The sequence below is a fragment of the Lepus europaeus genome, chromosome 5 (genome assembly GCF_033115175.1).
Source record: "Lepus europaeus isolate LE1 chromosome 5, mLepTim1.pri, whole genome shotgun sequence".
Taxonomy (NCBI): domain Eukaryota; kingdom Metazoa; phylum Chordata; class Mammalia; order Lagomorpha; family Leporidae; genus Lepus; species Lepus europaeus.
In genome coordinates, this window is record NC_084831.1 from 17,681,112 (window position 1) to 17,696,635 (window position 15,524).

Here is a 15,524-nt window from a genome sequence, read left to right on the forward strand (position 1 = left end):
GTCTGAAGAGCTCCGAGTCGAAGCCAGCCTCCTTCCCCAGATACGCTGAAAACCAAAAGCAAGCACAGTTGGAGAAGTGTCAGACCCCACCTTCCTGCTGGGCTCAGGGGCCTAGGCTTTGGGGGTCCTGGGCTGCCGCTGACTGCCTCTCCATGCCTCAGTTTCCTCACCATGAAATGGGGCAGTGACTCCTCCCTGACAGTGGTGGGTGATGAGCCCCATGGATCAATCCCTTGGCCAGAGCCTGGCCTGGGACAGGGACTCAGTGAACACGGTTTCCCTCCTCTGCCTGCACTTGCCGCCAGCCGCCCGGATCCCACACAACCCTTGTGGGAGACACTGGAACTTCTGGTGGGGTCCAGGCAAGTGGCAGGGGCGGGGGCAGCACAAGAGAGCTGTCAGGAGGAAGCTGACGGGTAGAAGCCCAGGCCAGGTGACACCGACCTCCAGACAATGACCAGAGCAGCTGTCACTCACCTAGGGGGTGTTACGTGCTGCTCATTAGCTCCCTCAATGTGTTGGGGCCATGGTTCTCCTATCATACAGATGGGGGAAACTGAGGCAGAGCCACGCAGCAGGGCCCTTCCTGAGCAAGGTCCAGATGGGGACAGAGGTTGCCCCAGGTTGCACCGAGAGCCAGGGGAAGGCTCAGGATTAGAACCCAGAACTCCTGCCTCCCAGAGCAGGAGAGCAGAGCGGGGGGGGGGGGGGGGGGGAGGAGGGAGTGGGGGGCCCGTGCCCTTGGCAGGAGGCTAAGCAGAGGCCTGGTACAGGCGGGAGCAGGGGGCTGGAGGGAGTGAGAGGAAGGCCCAGCCAACAGAGGGAGCTGGGGCCCCCACGCCTGACCTTGGCTTGGCTCTGGGCACGGCCTGTGGGGACAGCTCCAATTCCCACCCAGGAACAGCTGAGGCCTAAGAGCTATTTGGGGAACAGAGTGGGGTGGGGGAGAGGGCTGGGAAGGACAGTTTAACGAGGTCTGATGAGTGGTCAGAGGCTGGGCCTGGACTCCAGCCCGCCAGCTGCCCGGGACCTGCCCTGGGAGGGTAGGGGGTACAGGGACCTCACTCTCCAGGTCCGGCCGTGTGGTCCCCAGACGGGGCCCTGTCCTGGCCACAGAGGGGGCGGGGACGTCTGGTTTAAGGGGCACCCCTGCTTGCCAGGCCTCATCCGCACTGTCACTTAACACCTGCTTCTCAGGGCAGGACACCCTGTCTACGGGCAAGGAGACACTCGCGGAGTAAAGCCGCTTATTCAGGTCCACACCGCCTGTCTGCGGTGAGCCAAGGTGGGGACTGGGGCCTGTGACCGCTGAGCGTCTCCTCTGCCTTATGCTGTCACACAGGACAGGGCAACCTCCAGCAGGGGCCTGAGCCCGATGGGAAATGTGCACCAAACGGGGCAGGAGGGGGGCCAGGTGCAGAGCTGGCAGGGATTGGCCATTGTCAGTAAGGACTCATCTCAGTTGGCAGGGCCTGGCCACCTGCTCAGGGGTCCTCAGCAGGATCTGCACCCAAGGCTGACCTCGTGGGACAAGCATGCTCTTTGAAGACAGGCAGAGGGGTTGCCTTGAATAGTGGTGTAGGTTGTGCACTGTACAAAGGTATCCACTGAGAAGGCAAGAGGGGGCTGACATGCAGTCTGTTTCCCGCTGGCCTCACCATGAGCCCTGCTGTGAGATGGCACCCCCTTTCCTACCTCACCCACTCAGCTCACACAAACGTGACGTCCACGCCAGTGATGGCCCTGCACACAGAGCCAAGTTCGGGTCCCAGCCCTGCCCCCTGCTAACTCGGCACGGAGTGCGGCACCAGCAAGTGTGCCTTGCACTGAGGTCAGTCTCCTCTCCTCTCTGGCTCCTGACGCCAGTCCACGGGGTATAGAGGACCCTGCCTGTCACCACCAGCCCACAGCCGGCCCTGCTGCCCAGGCCCGTCGGAGGGAGGAGACCCTCACTTGTCCAGGCCTGTGTGAGGGAGGAGACCCTCACTTGTCCAGGCCTGTCTGAGGGAGGAGACCCTGGCTTGTCCAGGCCTGTCTGAGGGAGGAGACCCTCACTTGTCCAGGCCTGTCTGAGGGAGGAGACCCTCACTTGTCCAGGCCTGTCTGAGGGAGGAGACCCTGGCTTGCTCCACAGGCCTGGTGGGAAGCGAGCGTCTCCACGGATGCCCAGGTCCGCCCGTCTCAGGCTGAAGGCCGCGTGCCAGGCCCTTCCTCGGATCTGGCCGCAGACCCCCAGCCCCCGCCACTGCTCGTGGCCTGCAGGGCGTGGGGCACTTACTGCGGACGAGGACCTTGGCGAAGGAGGAGGCCTGGCCATAGGCGTTCTTCACCTTCACCGTGTAGGTGGCCGAGTCCTCAGCGGTGCACCTGCAAAGGAGAGAGCACCCCCCAGACTGGGTGTGTGGGGAAGGCCTCGCTTTGGGAGAACGAACGTCGCATCGCCCTCACTGACCCTGGAGGGCCAGAGGCTCGGTGACTTCCCAGAGTCACACAGCAGCTAGAATTCAGCCCAGAGCCGGGATGACACCGCCCCGGGCCAGGGGCCGCCTCCTCTCCCACAGAGCCGTGACATCCTGCCGGCTGGGCGTTCCCGCGAGCCACACACACTTGCGGGAGGACTGGGCATCCGTGCTCCCACGTCGCGCCCTCCACGCCACTTCCTTCCACGCCACCTGGCGACTCCCTGTCCCCTGCCAGGCCTGACTCTCTCCCCTGCACTGCCTCCCCTCGCATGTGTGGCATGCATGCGTGTGTGCACACGTGTGTGCCGTGTGTGTGTGTGTGTGTGTTTTCTCTCTCCCAGCAAGGAGCTGTCCCAGCACGCCTCTCTCAGCATTCGGCCCTGAGTCCCAGGGTCCCACCCTGGGTTCCGCAGCATCAGGATCCCATGTGGCTGTGTGTGTTAAATGCAGATTCCTGGGCCCCTCTGGCCCTACCTAAGTTGAATCTCTGGGGACAGGGAGAGGATCCACCCCCAGAGTCAGCCTCCCCCCACCCCAGATATATCTGAAAATGAGGCCAACTTGGGGAACAGCTTTGAGGAAGGGAGTGGGCCCCTGCGCCGGCCTCGGGAGTTGGGGGGCCCAGGGGTGCGGGGCCCGGCTGGGTCTCCCTGGCTCAGTCTCACCTTCTAATCTCCAGGGTCAGCAGCCCGTAGTTGTTGGTGATTCGGTACTTGCCAGCAGGAAAGAGGCGGGGGTCGAGGCGCACGTCATTCTTGTACCTGTGGAGACGCAGGGGTCTGTAGTGGGGTCCAGGCTCTGAGTCCATCCTCAGCCCCGGGGGCTGCTTCCTCACTTTCCCTGCTCTGAGCCTCAGTTGTTCTCACCTGTGAAATGGGAGCGTGCTAGCTCCATCCTCGAAGGGCTGCCACGATGACCGGGACAGGGCCTGCGAGGCTGATCCCAGGTGTTCCCTCCCTGCAGGTGCGCCAGGGCTCCTCCCCCTGCTGAGGGCCCTCCCCTGACAGGGACCCCCAGAGGTGCCCCAGGGACCAGCCCTAGCTTTGCCCCCCTCTCCTGCCATCCCCACTCCCCACATTCTAAAGCCATAGAACGCACCCCTGGCCACTCTGCCAGCTGTGGCGCCAACAGAACGCGAGGACAACGTCCCGCGGCAGGAGCGAGGCTGCGAGGGCGGCTCCTGTCCCCGCCGAGCGCCGCCGCCCAACGCCTGCAGAGTCTGGGCAGCAGGCTCCCGTGGCAGCCCGCGCCGGTTCCCTCTGAGCATCCCCACAGAAGAAAAGTAGGCCTTCCTCTTACGGAAGCCATTGAAAACCAGACCAAACCACGTGCCCAGGCCACATCCCAGACCAGTGAGGCCACAGATCCTAGGGATGGGCCCTGGCATTAGCATTTTGTAAATCCCTGGGTGATTCCTGGGGGGTGGTGGTCAGTCAGCGCCCGCGTCCCGGATCCCTCCCCTGTTGTCTGTGTACCCTGGGCTAGGGTGGCCCGGGGACTGGAGGCCTAAGCAGGCAGCTGGAGAGGGAGTCTCAGTGAAAGTTAGGGAGCCTGTGTTTTTGACACAGCTCGCTGTGCGACCTTGACCAAGTGGGCGCCCTCTCTGGGCCTCTGTGCTGCTGACATGGCACGGCCAGTCTCAGGGGAGAGGATGGTGGTGGTGGAGGTTCCTGAGAGGTCACCCCAGCCTCCTGGTGTTCCTTGCATGCAGCCCCTCCCATGTCCCCGTTCATCTCCATGGCAACCAAACAGAGCCGCACCTGCCCCCTGCACATGGCCCCTAGGCTGTGCCCTCCTTGGAGAACAGCCCAAGTGAGGCTCCCGCAGGTGGGAGGTGCCCAGTCTCTCCAGCTCTCCCAGGCCTGGGGGCCATGGATAGGCCCCCACCCTGCACCTGTCAGGAACATTCCAGACACCTCAGCCTGGCCAGCCTCTGCCTTTCCCGGAAAACACAGCAGCTGCACTGTGGGCGCTGCCAGGCCACAGCCTCAGTGCTCACCGTGCCGGGTCTCTGGGTCAGCGGCCACACAGGCTGCGTGGACGGCCCTTGGTGGCAGCTGGAAATAAGATGACATTAAGTCAAAGAGAGGAGGCCAAGAGCCCAGCATAGAGCCTGGCTCAGAGAGGCCCTCACCAAGCAGTGGGATTGGTATGATTTATCTAAATCTTGTTTCCCTGGGCTGGCCCTGTGGTGTAGTCGGTAAAGCTGCTGCCTGCGGCGCCGGCACCCCATATGGGCACGAGTTTGAGTCCTGGCTGCTCCTCTTCCAATCCAGCTCTCTGCTTTGGCCTGGGAAAGCAGTGGAAGATGGCCCAAGCGCTTGGGCCCCTGCATCCATGTGGGAGACCCGGAAGAAGCTCCTGGCTCCTGGCTTCGGATTGGCACAGCTCCAGCCATTTTGGCCATTTGGGGAATGAACCAGTGGATGGAGGACTTCTCTCTTTGTCTCTCCCTCTCTCTCTGTAACTCTGCTTTTCAAATAAATAACTCTTTACAAAATAAATAAATAAATAAATAAATTGTGTTTCCCCGCACATAATTTGCTGTTGGATGCTATTTTTAAAGTGAGGACGTAGGAGTCTAACCTGGACTTGAAGCCAAGCCCCATGTGTGTGGCTGAGCGCGGCCAGAGGGGGCCATGGACGACCTGGGCACCGGGGGCTCCAAGGCGCCATTCAGCAGTGACTTCCCCAGAGTCCACCCGGGCGCGGAGGTGAGGGAGTGGGCATGGGCACCCCGGCTCCCCACCACTGTCCCACGGTTCCTGGGCTTGGCATTCAAGGCCCCAGCCCACCGCCCAGCACGCCCCTCCACCCCCACTCGTGCCTTTCCCTCTTTGCGCTCCCGGTTCAGGTCTCTGCACCCCTCAGGCCCTGCGGGTCCCTCGGTGTCCTCACGCGGTGCCCCCAGGCAGACCTGCTCCTCCCTGTGGGAAGCCCCTCCTGGCAGGGCCGACCCTCGACCTCCTGCACCTCACTGCGTCCTTCCTCAGCGACCCCAGCCCTGTCTGATGAAGACTCTGGGTGCCAGCAGGTGCCGCTGCATTCAGGCAGTGCCCAATAATTGCTGAAGGAATGCACACTCCTGAGAAGCCGGGTCTTCCTCCTGACCAGGGCAAGGCGTCCACTGGGGCTTGGATGAACCACTGGAGGCCAATTCAGCGATGATTTGTGGCCCTGCCCGAGGCGGAAGCCAGAGCCAGGAGCTCCAGGGGCCACTGAGTCACGGGTACTGGAGGGCAGCCCGGCCTTGGCTCCCAGCCCCTCCAGGAACACTCAGCTCCCTGTTGTGGCAACCTTGTTGGCAGGCCCTCTTGACACAGCTTCCACGAATGCCTTCACCGTGGCCTCGGTGCCAGCCAGGCAGGGCGTGGCAGGGGGGCCACGACAGCTCAGGCTGTGGCGCCCTGCCCAGCCCAGGCCAGAGTCGGGGACGAGCCTCCTGCTGGACCCAGCAACCTGCACATGGAGACCCCTCGTCCCCAGGGAGCCCCAGTGCCCAGCAGGGGCCCGGCACGCATTTTTGAATAAGCGTCAGCTGGCAAGGAGCAGCCGGGCGCCTCTGCCCCAAGATGGCCTTCTGATGGCTCTGGCCCTGTGGCTCCCGGAGCGCTGTGTGGACGCTTTAGGGGAGAGGGCAGGGCCAGGACTGCTCCCCCATTCTCTGGGCCGCTGGGGAGAGCCATGCCTGAACCCTCGGGCACTCGGCTGTGTGCCTTCTGGCAAGTCACAGCGGCCGGCTCACCGGTGAAATTGGGGCCAGGGTCCCCACCTCATGAGGGGCCCCAAGGATCAGGACAGAACAAGGCTGAGTCAACGCAGAGCGGGTTCAAGTTCAAGACACGGCTCCTTTCCTCCTGTCAGCTTGGGCCAGCTCTGGCCGTTTTGCCACCTCCTCCAAGAAGCCTGCCTGAGCCCTCCGGTCCCAGGAAGCCACTTCCTCTTCTCTGCTCCCGCCCACCCCACGCTCGCAAACACAGCCCATGAGCATCCACTCTGTGTGTCGCTGTTTCTCTCTGGGCTGAGGGTTCCTCCGGGGCTTCGCCTCTGTGCCCAGTGCCCAAGTCAGGGCCAGGGAGAGAGGATGGGCCTGCTAAATACTTGCCAGGGGCTCGTTCCATGCCCCCTAACGTGCCTGCAAAGGGCCTCAAGGAGCCCAGTACCAGGGGCTCTGCTGTGTGAAGGGTCCGCCCCAGGATGCGGCCAGGCCCAACCTCATGGCCACCATGTCTGTTCAGGAGCCCCGCCCCTCCCTCTGGCTTCTGCTGTGGTTTCCCTCCCAGAAACGGTGTCTCCCTCGATCCCCGCCCCTCTCCAGGCCTGAGGGCTTCTGTGTGGCTGTGGCATCAAATCCTCACAGTGTGTAAGGTGGGTAGGCAGTCTCCAACCCATTCTACAGAACAGGAAAACTGAGGCTGGACCACAAAGGCCAAGAGTCATGGCCAAGACCAACGCTGAGTTAGCAAAGAGAGCAAGCAAGCGAGAGAGCCAGAGACACCTGGGCTTGGAACACAGGGCTCCCACCCCCACCTGAGCCCCTTCTCCCTGTGGGCCCCTCCCTCCCCACCTCCTCCCCCTCTCCCCACCCGGCCCTGCCTCCCGCCGCAGCCCTCTGACCCTGAGATGCCCAGCTCAGAGCAGCTGCCTCCTCAGGCCACCAGGGTCACACTTTTACAAGGGCTGGCTCCCCGGTGGCTCCGACTCTGGGCCCCCAGCAGGCCTGGAGGCTAAGAATAACCGGGCCCGAGTCTCCCCGGCAGCTGCTGCTCTGCTTGGGGGTGGGCAGTTGGAGGCCGGTGAGGCCCCGGGGATTCTTACCATGTGACCTGGGGCGGCGGCGAGGCCTGCACGGTGCAGGTGAGCAGGACCGTGGTGTGCTCCCACACGGCGTGCGAGCGCAGCGGGATCCAGAACCAGGGCCCCCGGCCTGAACACAGCTCCAGCAGCTCCTTGGCTTCCCGGACCTTCTCCTCCGTCTGCAGGGTGGGGGTGTGACTCCGTGAGCCAGGGACCCCTGCACCCTGACACCCAGACTCGGGAGCCACACCTGTGTGGGCTGAGTCCCCGTCAGTGGGGCTCTGTGCCACTTACATCTGTGAGACCAGAGGCAGGGCCTCAGTCTCCCCACCTGTAAAATGGGAATGATAGCAATACTGCCCCGCCCCTGGGGGGCTGTCCTGAGGATCCCGGGAGCTAATCTGTGATGGACAGGCACACTGAGCGAGCCCAGGTAAGAGTCACTGGGGCGGGGAGGGGGTGTCGACTTGGCTTCAGGTGCCTGAAGTGGGTGGGAATTGCATTGCCGGCCCTGGGACAGTCATGTCACAAACCCGATCTTTCCCGTCCCCTCAGTCCCGAGTTGCTACAACCGCGCCTGTTTGACAGACGGGATAACTGAGCCCCAGCAATGCCGGTCACCCGGCCAGGGGCACAGAGCAGGGGGGTGAGGGTGCAGGGCCCCGCGGCCTTCCTGGGTGCCCGCCGGTGTCCGCGCGGCGCGCGGGGCCCTCACCCGCTGGCGCAGCGCGTGGCGGTCACGTCTCTGGCGCAGCAGGCGGTGCGTGTGCAGAAAGGCCACCTCGGTCCTCTCCCAGTCGTTCCCGAAGCCCACGCGCTTCTGCCCGCGCTCCTCCAGCTCCACGGCCGAGGTCTGGCGACGCAGCTGGGCCTCCCTGGGGGACAGGGGCCGGCGGGGCTGGCTGAGGACGCACAGCAAGGCCACCGCTCTGCCCCCAAACAGCCGACAGGGGGCGCGAGTGGGCGCCAGGCCCTCTGACAGAGCTCCTTCTCGTGGCTGGGCCGGCTTCCTTCCATAGCCAGGTCCCCTCCCCGGGCTCCAGGGCTGCCAGCTGAGCCCGCCCCTCCCCAGCCTCTGGGCTGGGTCTGACACTGGGGGCTGGTGGGCTGGCTCCTGCCCTCCCCCTCCCAGCCCGTGGCCAGGATGCAAAGCCCGTTGGTGATGTGGGCCCCACGGTCACACTAGGTGCTGTCCCTTTGTGATAAGTGGGAACCGACCCTGGGCCGTGCGTGCGCCCTGCGGTGGGCCAGCCCTGGCCGGGCCCCCAGTCTGCCCCGACTGCAGAGGCTCAGGGTGGGATCCCGGCGGGGAGCGGGGGACGGAGCCAGGCTCTCACTCACCAAGACACCTCCTTGGAGGCCGTCAGGGCCAGGGCAGCTGCCAGGGCGTAGTCGGCGGCGCTGAACTGATGCTCCTCCTCACTGCGCAGGGTGAGCCGGCCGGGTACCCTTAGTGCTCCTGCAGCCAGGGCTGCACCCCCCGCTGGAGCCGCAGGGCACAGCAGCAGAGCCTGGCCTCCCTCCCCCATCTGCAGCCCCCTCCCCCAGGCTGGAGCCTCCAGAGGGGAGGGCTGTGAACCCCCCACCCTCAGACTGGCACCTGCAGAGGGCAGGACTGTGTCCCCCACCCTCAGACCAGCACCTGCAGAGGGCAAGGCTGTGCCTCCACCCTCAGACCAGCACCTGCAGAGGGCAGGGCTGTGCCTCCACCCTCAGACTGGCACTGCAGAAGCAAGGCTGTGCCTCTGCCCTCAGACTGGCACTGCAGGGGGCAGGGCTGTGCCTTCACCCTCAGACTGGCACCTGCAGAGGGCGGGGTTGTGCCTCCCCCCTCGGGCTAGGGCCCTGTGCCCACCTGCTGCGGAAGTGTGTCTCTGCACGGAGGAGCCCAAGTGCAGGCTGTGCCTCTGCCCTCAGACTGGCACTGCATGGGGCAGGGCTGTGCCTCCGCCCTCAGACAGGCACTGCAGGGGGCGGGGCTGTGTCTCTGCCCTCAGACAGGCACTGCAGGGGGCAGGGCTGTGCCTCCCCCCTCGGGCTGGGGCCCTGTGCCCACCTGCTGCGGAAGGTGTGTCTCCGCACGGAGGAGCCCATGTGCAAGCTGTGCTGCCGCTGCTCCTTCCGCTCCTCCTCCTGCCGGTGCTCCCGCCTGTGCACCTCCACCACCTGGGCGGGCCGGGGCTCCCCCACACTTGCGGGGTTGTGGGGCAGAGTCATGGCTGCGAGACAACCTGCCGAGGCCGAGGTGCATGGTCACCCTTCCAGGCACTCGCTGTCCCTTCCCGTGTGGTCCCGCCCCCATCTGTGGGAGGTCTGTGGGCGGGGCGTTCTCTCTCTAGTGAGCAGGTGGAGGCACTGGCCTAAGGGGGTCAGGGGCCTGCCCACGGTGGCGGAGGCAGCTTCAGGGCCTCGCCAGCCACTGGGTGAGCAGAGCCCCCACTGGGGGACAGGCCCAGGGCCGCCGTAGCCCTGCCCTGCCTTGCTGGCTGCAGATGCCGGGGAGGCTTCCCCTTCCCCAGGCCTTCACTTGCTGGACTCTGAGCGACTGGACACTCTGATGTCAAGGCTGTCTGGAGGCTTCAAAGTGGGCAGGTGTCCCCCTCTCCCCTCTCCTGCCCCTGCCCACACTCAGTCCCACCCCTGGGCCTTTGCCCGTGCTGGCTTCCTCTCCTGGAGAGCTTTCCCCTCCCCCAGCTCTAGTGAACTCTACTCTTGTTCAAAATCCAGTGTTCGAAAGCCGGGGCTACAGGTGCAGCCCGCCAAGCCGGTGACCTTGGGTGAGACTCTGGGACCTGGTGTTCTCGTCTGTGAAATGGGTGTGATCCTCCCTGGGTGGGTGCTTGGGCCCCACCCCTGAGAGCTGGACATTAGCAGTCTTTCTCTAAGGACTCTGCTGAAAAGCCACAGGCCACCTTGAACTTGCCCTCCTTTTGCACTTGGATCTGCACCCCCGTTCCGCCCTGGCTCAGAAAGCGCCTCCTCCGTTGGGTCATTATTTAATAACTGCATGTTCTCTGTCAGTGAACTGAAGTGACAAGTGTGGGCGCCCACTGTGTGCCCGGCCCCAGGTCAGGAGCGCTCGGTCCCGGAGATAGCCTGCGTGGTGGCAGTGCCAGGTGACCCTCTCCGTAGGTCTGTGGCCTCTTGGAGGAAGATTTGGGGTGGGGGGGACCAGGGCACTGAGGCTCCTGGGGATCCGTCTTAGTGGCACGTGCTCCACTGGGTTTGCCCCCTCTGGGTGTCCACGGCTGTGGCCATCAGGACAGAGACAGGGGATGACTGCAGAGTTGGCCGGGCCCTGGGGCTGCCCCTAGCCCCCATGGCTGTGGCTCCGGTGGATGATCTCAGCCGAGGGCACTGGGACAGCCACCCCTTGGGCTTCCTGTATGGTCCCGGGGTGAGGGGGGCGGGAAGAGGTCAGCTGGCCCTGCTCATGCTGCTCTCTGCTCCGCACAGCTGCTGGGACCCCTCCCCCACGGGAGGAGGGGCGGAGTGAGGCTTCCCCTCCCCCCAGCCTCACTGGGGTTCCGAGGCCCCCACCCCGGGGAGCCGAGGTTTCAGGTTGGCTGGCGTCAGTGCGCTGGCTCCCTGCCCCTGGAAGCTCAGCTCCCGATTAGCACAGCGGCCGGGCCTGGGCCTGGCACTGCTCCCTGCCCCCGGGGACTGCAGCAACCAGACCCCCGGCTTTAGCGGATGAGCCACTGATGCTTTTTAAAGCACTGACTGATGCGCAGGATTAAGCGGGGACACGTTTGTGCCGCCCTTCTCCCACCGGACCAGGGCGCCTTTGCCTGGCACCCGTGACAGCCCCCGATGGGCACCCCGGGAGGCCTCTCCCCTCCCTCAGGACAGGCAGAACGCACACAGGGGCTGCGCCGTGCACTGGGGGCCAGGCAGAGACCGCTGCTGGCTGGGACTGGTTAGCCAGCAGCTCCGGCGGCTTCCCAGAGGCCGGGATTTGGCCCTGACCCGGCTGAGCCGAGGCAAGCCCTTCCCTGTCTGTGTTGGACGAGATCCCTTCGGGCTGTAGGATTTGGGATGCCAGGACTTGCCCTCTCCCTCTGCCTTCCACAGGGCCAAGCACAGCTCGGGCAGCGCTGCTCTGTTTTTGGGCCATGCCTGCTCCCCCACTCTCCATGTCAGACTCCGGGTCCCAGGGCATCGCTGAAGGTCTGGCTTTGCGGCTCCCGGGTCACCGAGGACCCGGCTCGGAGGACCTAGTGCCACCCGGTCTCCCCTTCCCCACCCCACCCACTCCCACAATCACAGAGATCCCTTCCCAGGGGGGTCTCCCTTTCTGGCAGCCCCCTCCTGACCCATAATCCCCGGAGGTGACACTCACAGAGGTGGCTGTGCCTACTTGGAAGTCTCCGGTAGGGGGGGTGGAGTCCAGCGGGTGAGAGGCTCCTGGTGTCTTCTTGTCCCCGGCTCGGTGGGGACTGGGAGGAGAACGCGGGCCTACAGCCCTCACAGGCTTAAATATAGCAGCGCGAGTCGGTGTGATGACAATGGAGAGGGGCTGTGTCCTTCCAGCACTACGGGGAGAGCAACAGGTGGAGCCACCCCCACGCACCCCACCCGGCTGCTGCCCTCACTCCACGCCTTCTGCCCGGCCGAGTGCCTGCTTAGGAAGGCAGACCTGGGGGCTTGCCAACTGCTGGGGGTTCTGATCGAAACGCTCCCTCTGGCTGCCGGGGTGCCCTGGGGAAGGCGCTCGGCTGCTCAGCGTCGGATCTGATTCCCTTCTGAAAAATGGAGACAGTGAAATTGGGCACCCAGACTACACCAAGACGGTGGAGGGAAGGGAACCTAAAAATGAGCCCTCGTGCTTGTAAGTTATCCCTGTCTAAATAGGAAACACGTGGCTTCTCCTCTCTCTGCTACTCCCTGCAGCCACTGATGTGGTCCCTGAGTGTCTGCTGGGGGGTGTGGCTCGGGCGGGTGTGGGAGAAGCTGGGGAGCCAGCGGGGAGGCACCCTGGGGCTGGCTTCTGCCCCTGGCCCCTCTTGGGGCCCTTAGGCGGCCAGTGACGCTGTGCAGGTCCTTCTTCCTAGCGTCTCGGGGACTCCTCGGGGAGAGATGACACGAGGGAACTCCTCCCGACAAGTCTTACTCCCTGCTCGATTTGCAAGCTGTCCTGCAGGCCACATCTCCTTGGCTGCCTTGATTACAGGTTGGGTTTTTGTTTTGTTTTGTTTTTTTAAAGATTTATTTGTTTATTTGAAAAGCAGTTACAGAGAGAGAGAGGGAAAAAGAAAGAGAAAGAGAGAGAGAGAGAGACAGAGAGAGAGAGAAATCGATCTTCCACCCATCTACTTCCATCCAAATGCTGGCAGCCGCTGGGCCAGGCTGAAGCCAGGAGTCAGGAGTTTCATCTGGGGCTCCCCTGTGGGTGTAGGGGCCCAAGCCCTGGGGCCATTTTCCATTACTTTTCCCAGGCCATTAGCAGGGAGCTGGATCAGAAATGGAGCAACCAGGACACTAACTGGCACCCATATGGGAGGCTGACACTGCAGGCTGCAGCTTAACCAGCTGTGTCACAGCGCTGGCCCTGTAATTACATCTTTTAGGGGAGCACCTCTGGCGTTACTCTCCCCTCTTCTACTGATCCAACCTAAGAAGGGCTTTCCGAGGCTCACTTTCACACACGTGCTGTGACAGGTGCTTGTGATCCTGCACTTATGGCAGGCAGAGGTGTGTACTTCCCGCTCAGTGGGGCACAGGCATCTGAGCAGGTGAGAGCAGGTGTACCTGGAGGTGAACCCTGAAGTCAGAGTGGCTTGTACTCCGGATCTGCACCACTTACGCACTAGTCACCTGCAGCTGCAATCCCTGGGAGAAGCTGCTGAGGTCGGAGGTCTACTTGGGCTCGAGGTTTTGGAGGTTCACAGTTCAAGATCAGCAGCCTCACCAGGCTGGCATCTGATGAGGGTGGGATGTGGGTAGGGCACGCAGAGGGAGGGTCAGACGGCAAGACAGGAAGCAGAGGGCCACAGGATGCATCAAAGTGAGGGTTCTTTGTGGAGCCACCGGCGTTCAGCCATAGGCCCCACCCCAGCAACGTCACACAATCCTTGGCCCTGCCTTCAAATGCCACGGCTGCCCTGAGATCCGTCCATAATCTGGAAACAGAAGACCCCGGGGACCAGGTCCTTTGGGGAGTGCCCAAACCATGACAAATTCCTGGGACCTGGGCCAGACACTCAACCATTCTGTATTTTTTTTTTTTTTTAAGATTTATTTTATTTGAAAGTCAGAGTTACACAGAGAGAGAAGGAGAGGCAGAGGCAGAGACAGAGAGAGGTCTTCCATCCACTGGTTCACCCCCTTGTTGGCCAAAATGGCTGGATCTGCGCTGATCCAAAGTCAGGAGCCAGGAGCTTCTGGGTCTCCCACACAGGTGCAGGGGCCCAAGGACTTGGTCCATCTTCCACTGCTTTCCCAGCCCATAGCAGACAGCTGGATCGGAAGTGGAACAGCTGGGACTCAAACCAGCAGCCATATGAAATGCTGGCATTGCAGGCAGCAGCTTTACCCGCTACACCACAGCACCGGCTCCTCCATTCTGGTTTTATTCCCTGCGCAGTGCCCACCTGTTGAAAGGATTCTGTGAAGAAGCGCAAAGCCTCTGGCATTGCACCTGGCCAAGTGAGAGCCCCACTGGTGACCCCACACCTCTGCCAGGACTTTCTTAAGCCACACCCTTCTGGGGGTGGGGAGTCCTTGGAGCCCTTGACTGGCCACACCCCGGTGATGTGCTTCCTGCCCACCTCAGGTGGTGGGGCCAAGCAGGGGTTGGAGGACTTGGCATCACTCATACCCTGGTTTGCATCTCAACCTCGGGGACCTTGGCCTGCTTTCTGGGCCTGTTTCCCTGTCTGCACGCTGGGGACGAGTTCTCAGATTCTGTCTCTCTCTCCCCTTTGGAAGCTGCCCTGGTTCCACGCCTGGACCGTGGCCGCCTGGGCCATGCCAATCACTTCCCCAAGGCCCCTCCTCTGAACCCTGAAGCTGGCTGCAGTGTTCACCCTCTTGGGGCTCTGGGGACCAAACCTTTCATACATAGTCCGTCAGGTCACCCAGCAACATCTAAGCCACAGTAGGCCTGTTCTGCAGCAGGCCTGGAGACTCACCGGGGCTACGTGTAAAGCACTGACTGTGGTACCTGACCCACACTGCCCTCTCTCCCCTCTCCTCCTCTCCTTTCTCTCATTCCCTTCCTGGGACTTCTGACAGCTCCCTGAACCCTGCTTCACAGACCAAGTACCCCATCGCCACAGCAACCAAGCTGTCCTTGGCTGATGGCTCCACCTGGTGGCTCCAGTGGAGAACTGCCCGGGCCAGTGCCTCCTCCCTGCTCCTGGGATTCTGTGCAGGCATCGTCTCCCCGCCCTTCCTCCGTGGCTCTCCTAGTCCAGTTAACTCCAGATGTCGTGCTCAGACCTGCAGGGCGAGGCTTCTCTTCTTCATGTTCTTCCTCCTTAGAGCGGGGAGGCTCCCGCCGCCCAGGTGCTGAGTGCGGGCTGGGCTCTCAGAGCGAGGTCTCCCCGGCACAGTTCCAGCAAGGAGGCACAGGCGGTCTCCCTGTCTGTGGTCGTGCTGCCCTCAGCTCAGGTTTCTGTCCTACTGTCTGGAAGGCGGAATGGGGATGACACCAGGCCGTGGTCTGCTTGTCCAGGCTGACGCTCAGATGTGCCGGGGGGTGGGGGGCAGGAGGATCCAGCCCCGGAACCGCAGCACCTGTGTCCAAGCAGCCCTTGTGTTCCTCACTGCAGTAACTCCAGTTTCATTAAGAGCTGTTGTTACCAAATCTGTACCTAATTTACGAATCTCGAACACGCGGTGTTTATAGGGCTTGGTGTTATCCATGGTTTCAGGCACCCACTGGGAGTCTGGGAATGTTTCCCCCTGGATAAGGGGGTGGGAGTTCAGTCTGATGTTTTTTTTTTTTTCCTCTGGGCTTTGCTTTTTCATGCCTTGCAGGCAGGCCACATCTCGGAAGCGCACCTTTCTCTAGGCTGCACTAGGGGGCGCTGTGGCGATTTCCACCAACAGAGTGGGAACGTGGGGTTTTCAGGACTGCCAGGGCCCCTGCCAGCTGCCAGGATTGAGCCACTGTGCCCTCTAGCAGGTGCCAGCCCCTCTGCAGGCCTGGGCTGCCTCAGCGCAGGAACCTCAGGGGTCATGCAGCCTGCAGCCTGCGCCTCGTTTGGGGACAAGGCCAGTCTGAGGAGGGTCAGAGATGCGGAGCCATCTGCCCTGTCT

The 15,524-nt window shown here is 63.0% G+C and overlaps 1 protein-coding gene across 1 annotated transcript in view; it reads right to left on the bottom strand.

The window, feature by feature from the left end:
* The window catches only part of MYOM3 (myomesin 3), a 47,007-nt gene extending 35,297 nt beyond the window's left edge, over window positions 1–11,710 (bottom strand). Inside the window, exons 1-8 of the mRNA XM_062190635.1 lie at window positions 11,602–11,710; window positions 9,316–9,490; window positions 8,601–8,681; window positions 7,975–8,134; window positions 7,281–7,438; window positions 3,128–3,223; window positions 2,279–2,367; window positions 1–45 (exon numbers count right to left, since the gene is read on the bottom strand). Of these exons, the coding sequence (XP_062046619.1) occupies window positions 1–45; window positions 2,279–2,367; window positions 3,128–3,223; window positions 7,281–7,438; window positions 7,975–8,134; window positions 8,601–8,681; window positions 9,316–9,476 (790 nt within the window). The 5' untranslated portion in view covers window positions 9,477–9,490; window positions 11,602–11,710. The remainder of the gene's footprint in view (window positions 46–2,278; window positions 2,368–3,127; window positions 3,224–7,280; window positions 7,439–7,974; window positions 8,135–8,600; window positions 8,682–9,315; window positions 9,491–11,601) is intronic.
* Between the last annotated feature and the right edge of the window lie 3,814 nt (window positions 11,711–15,524).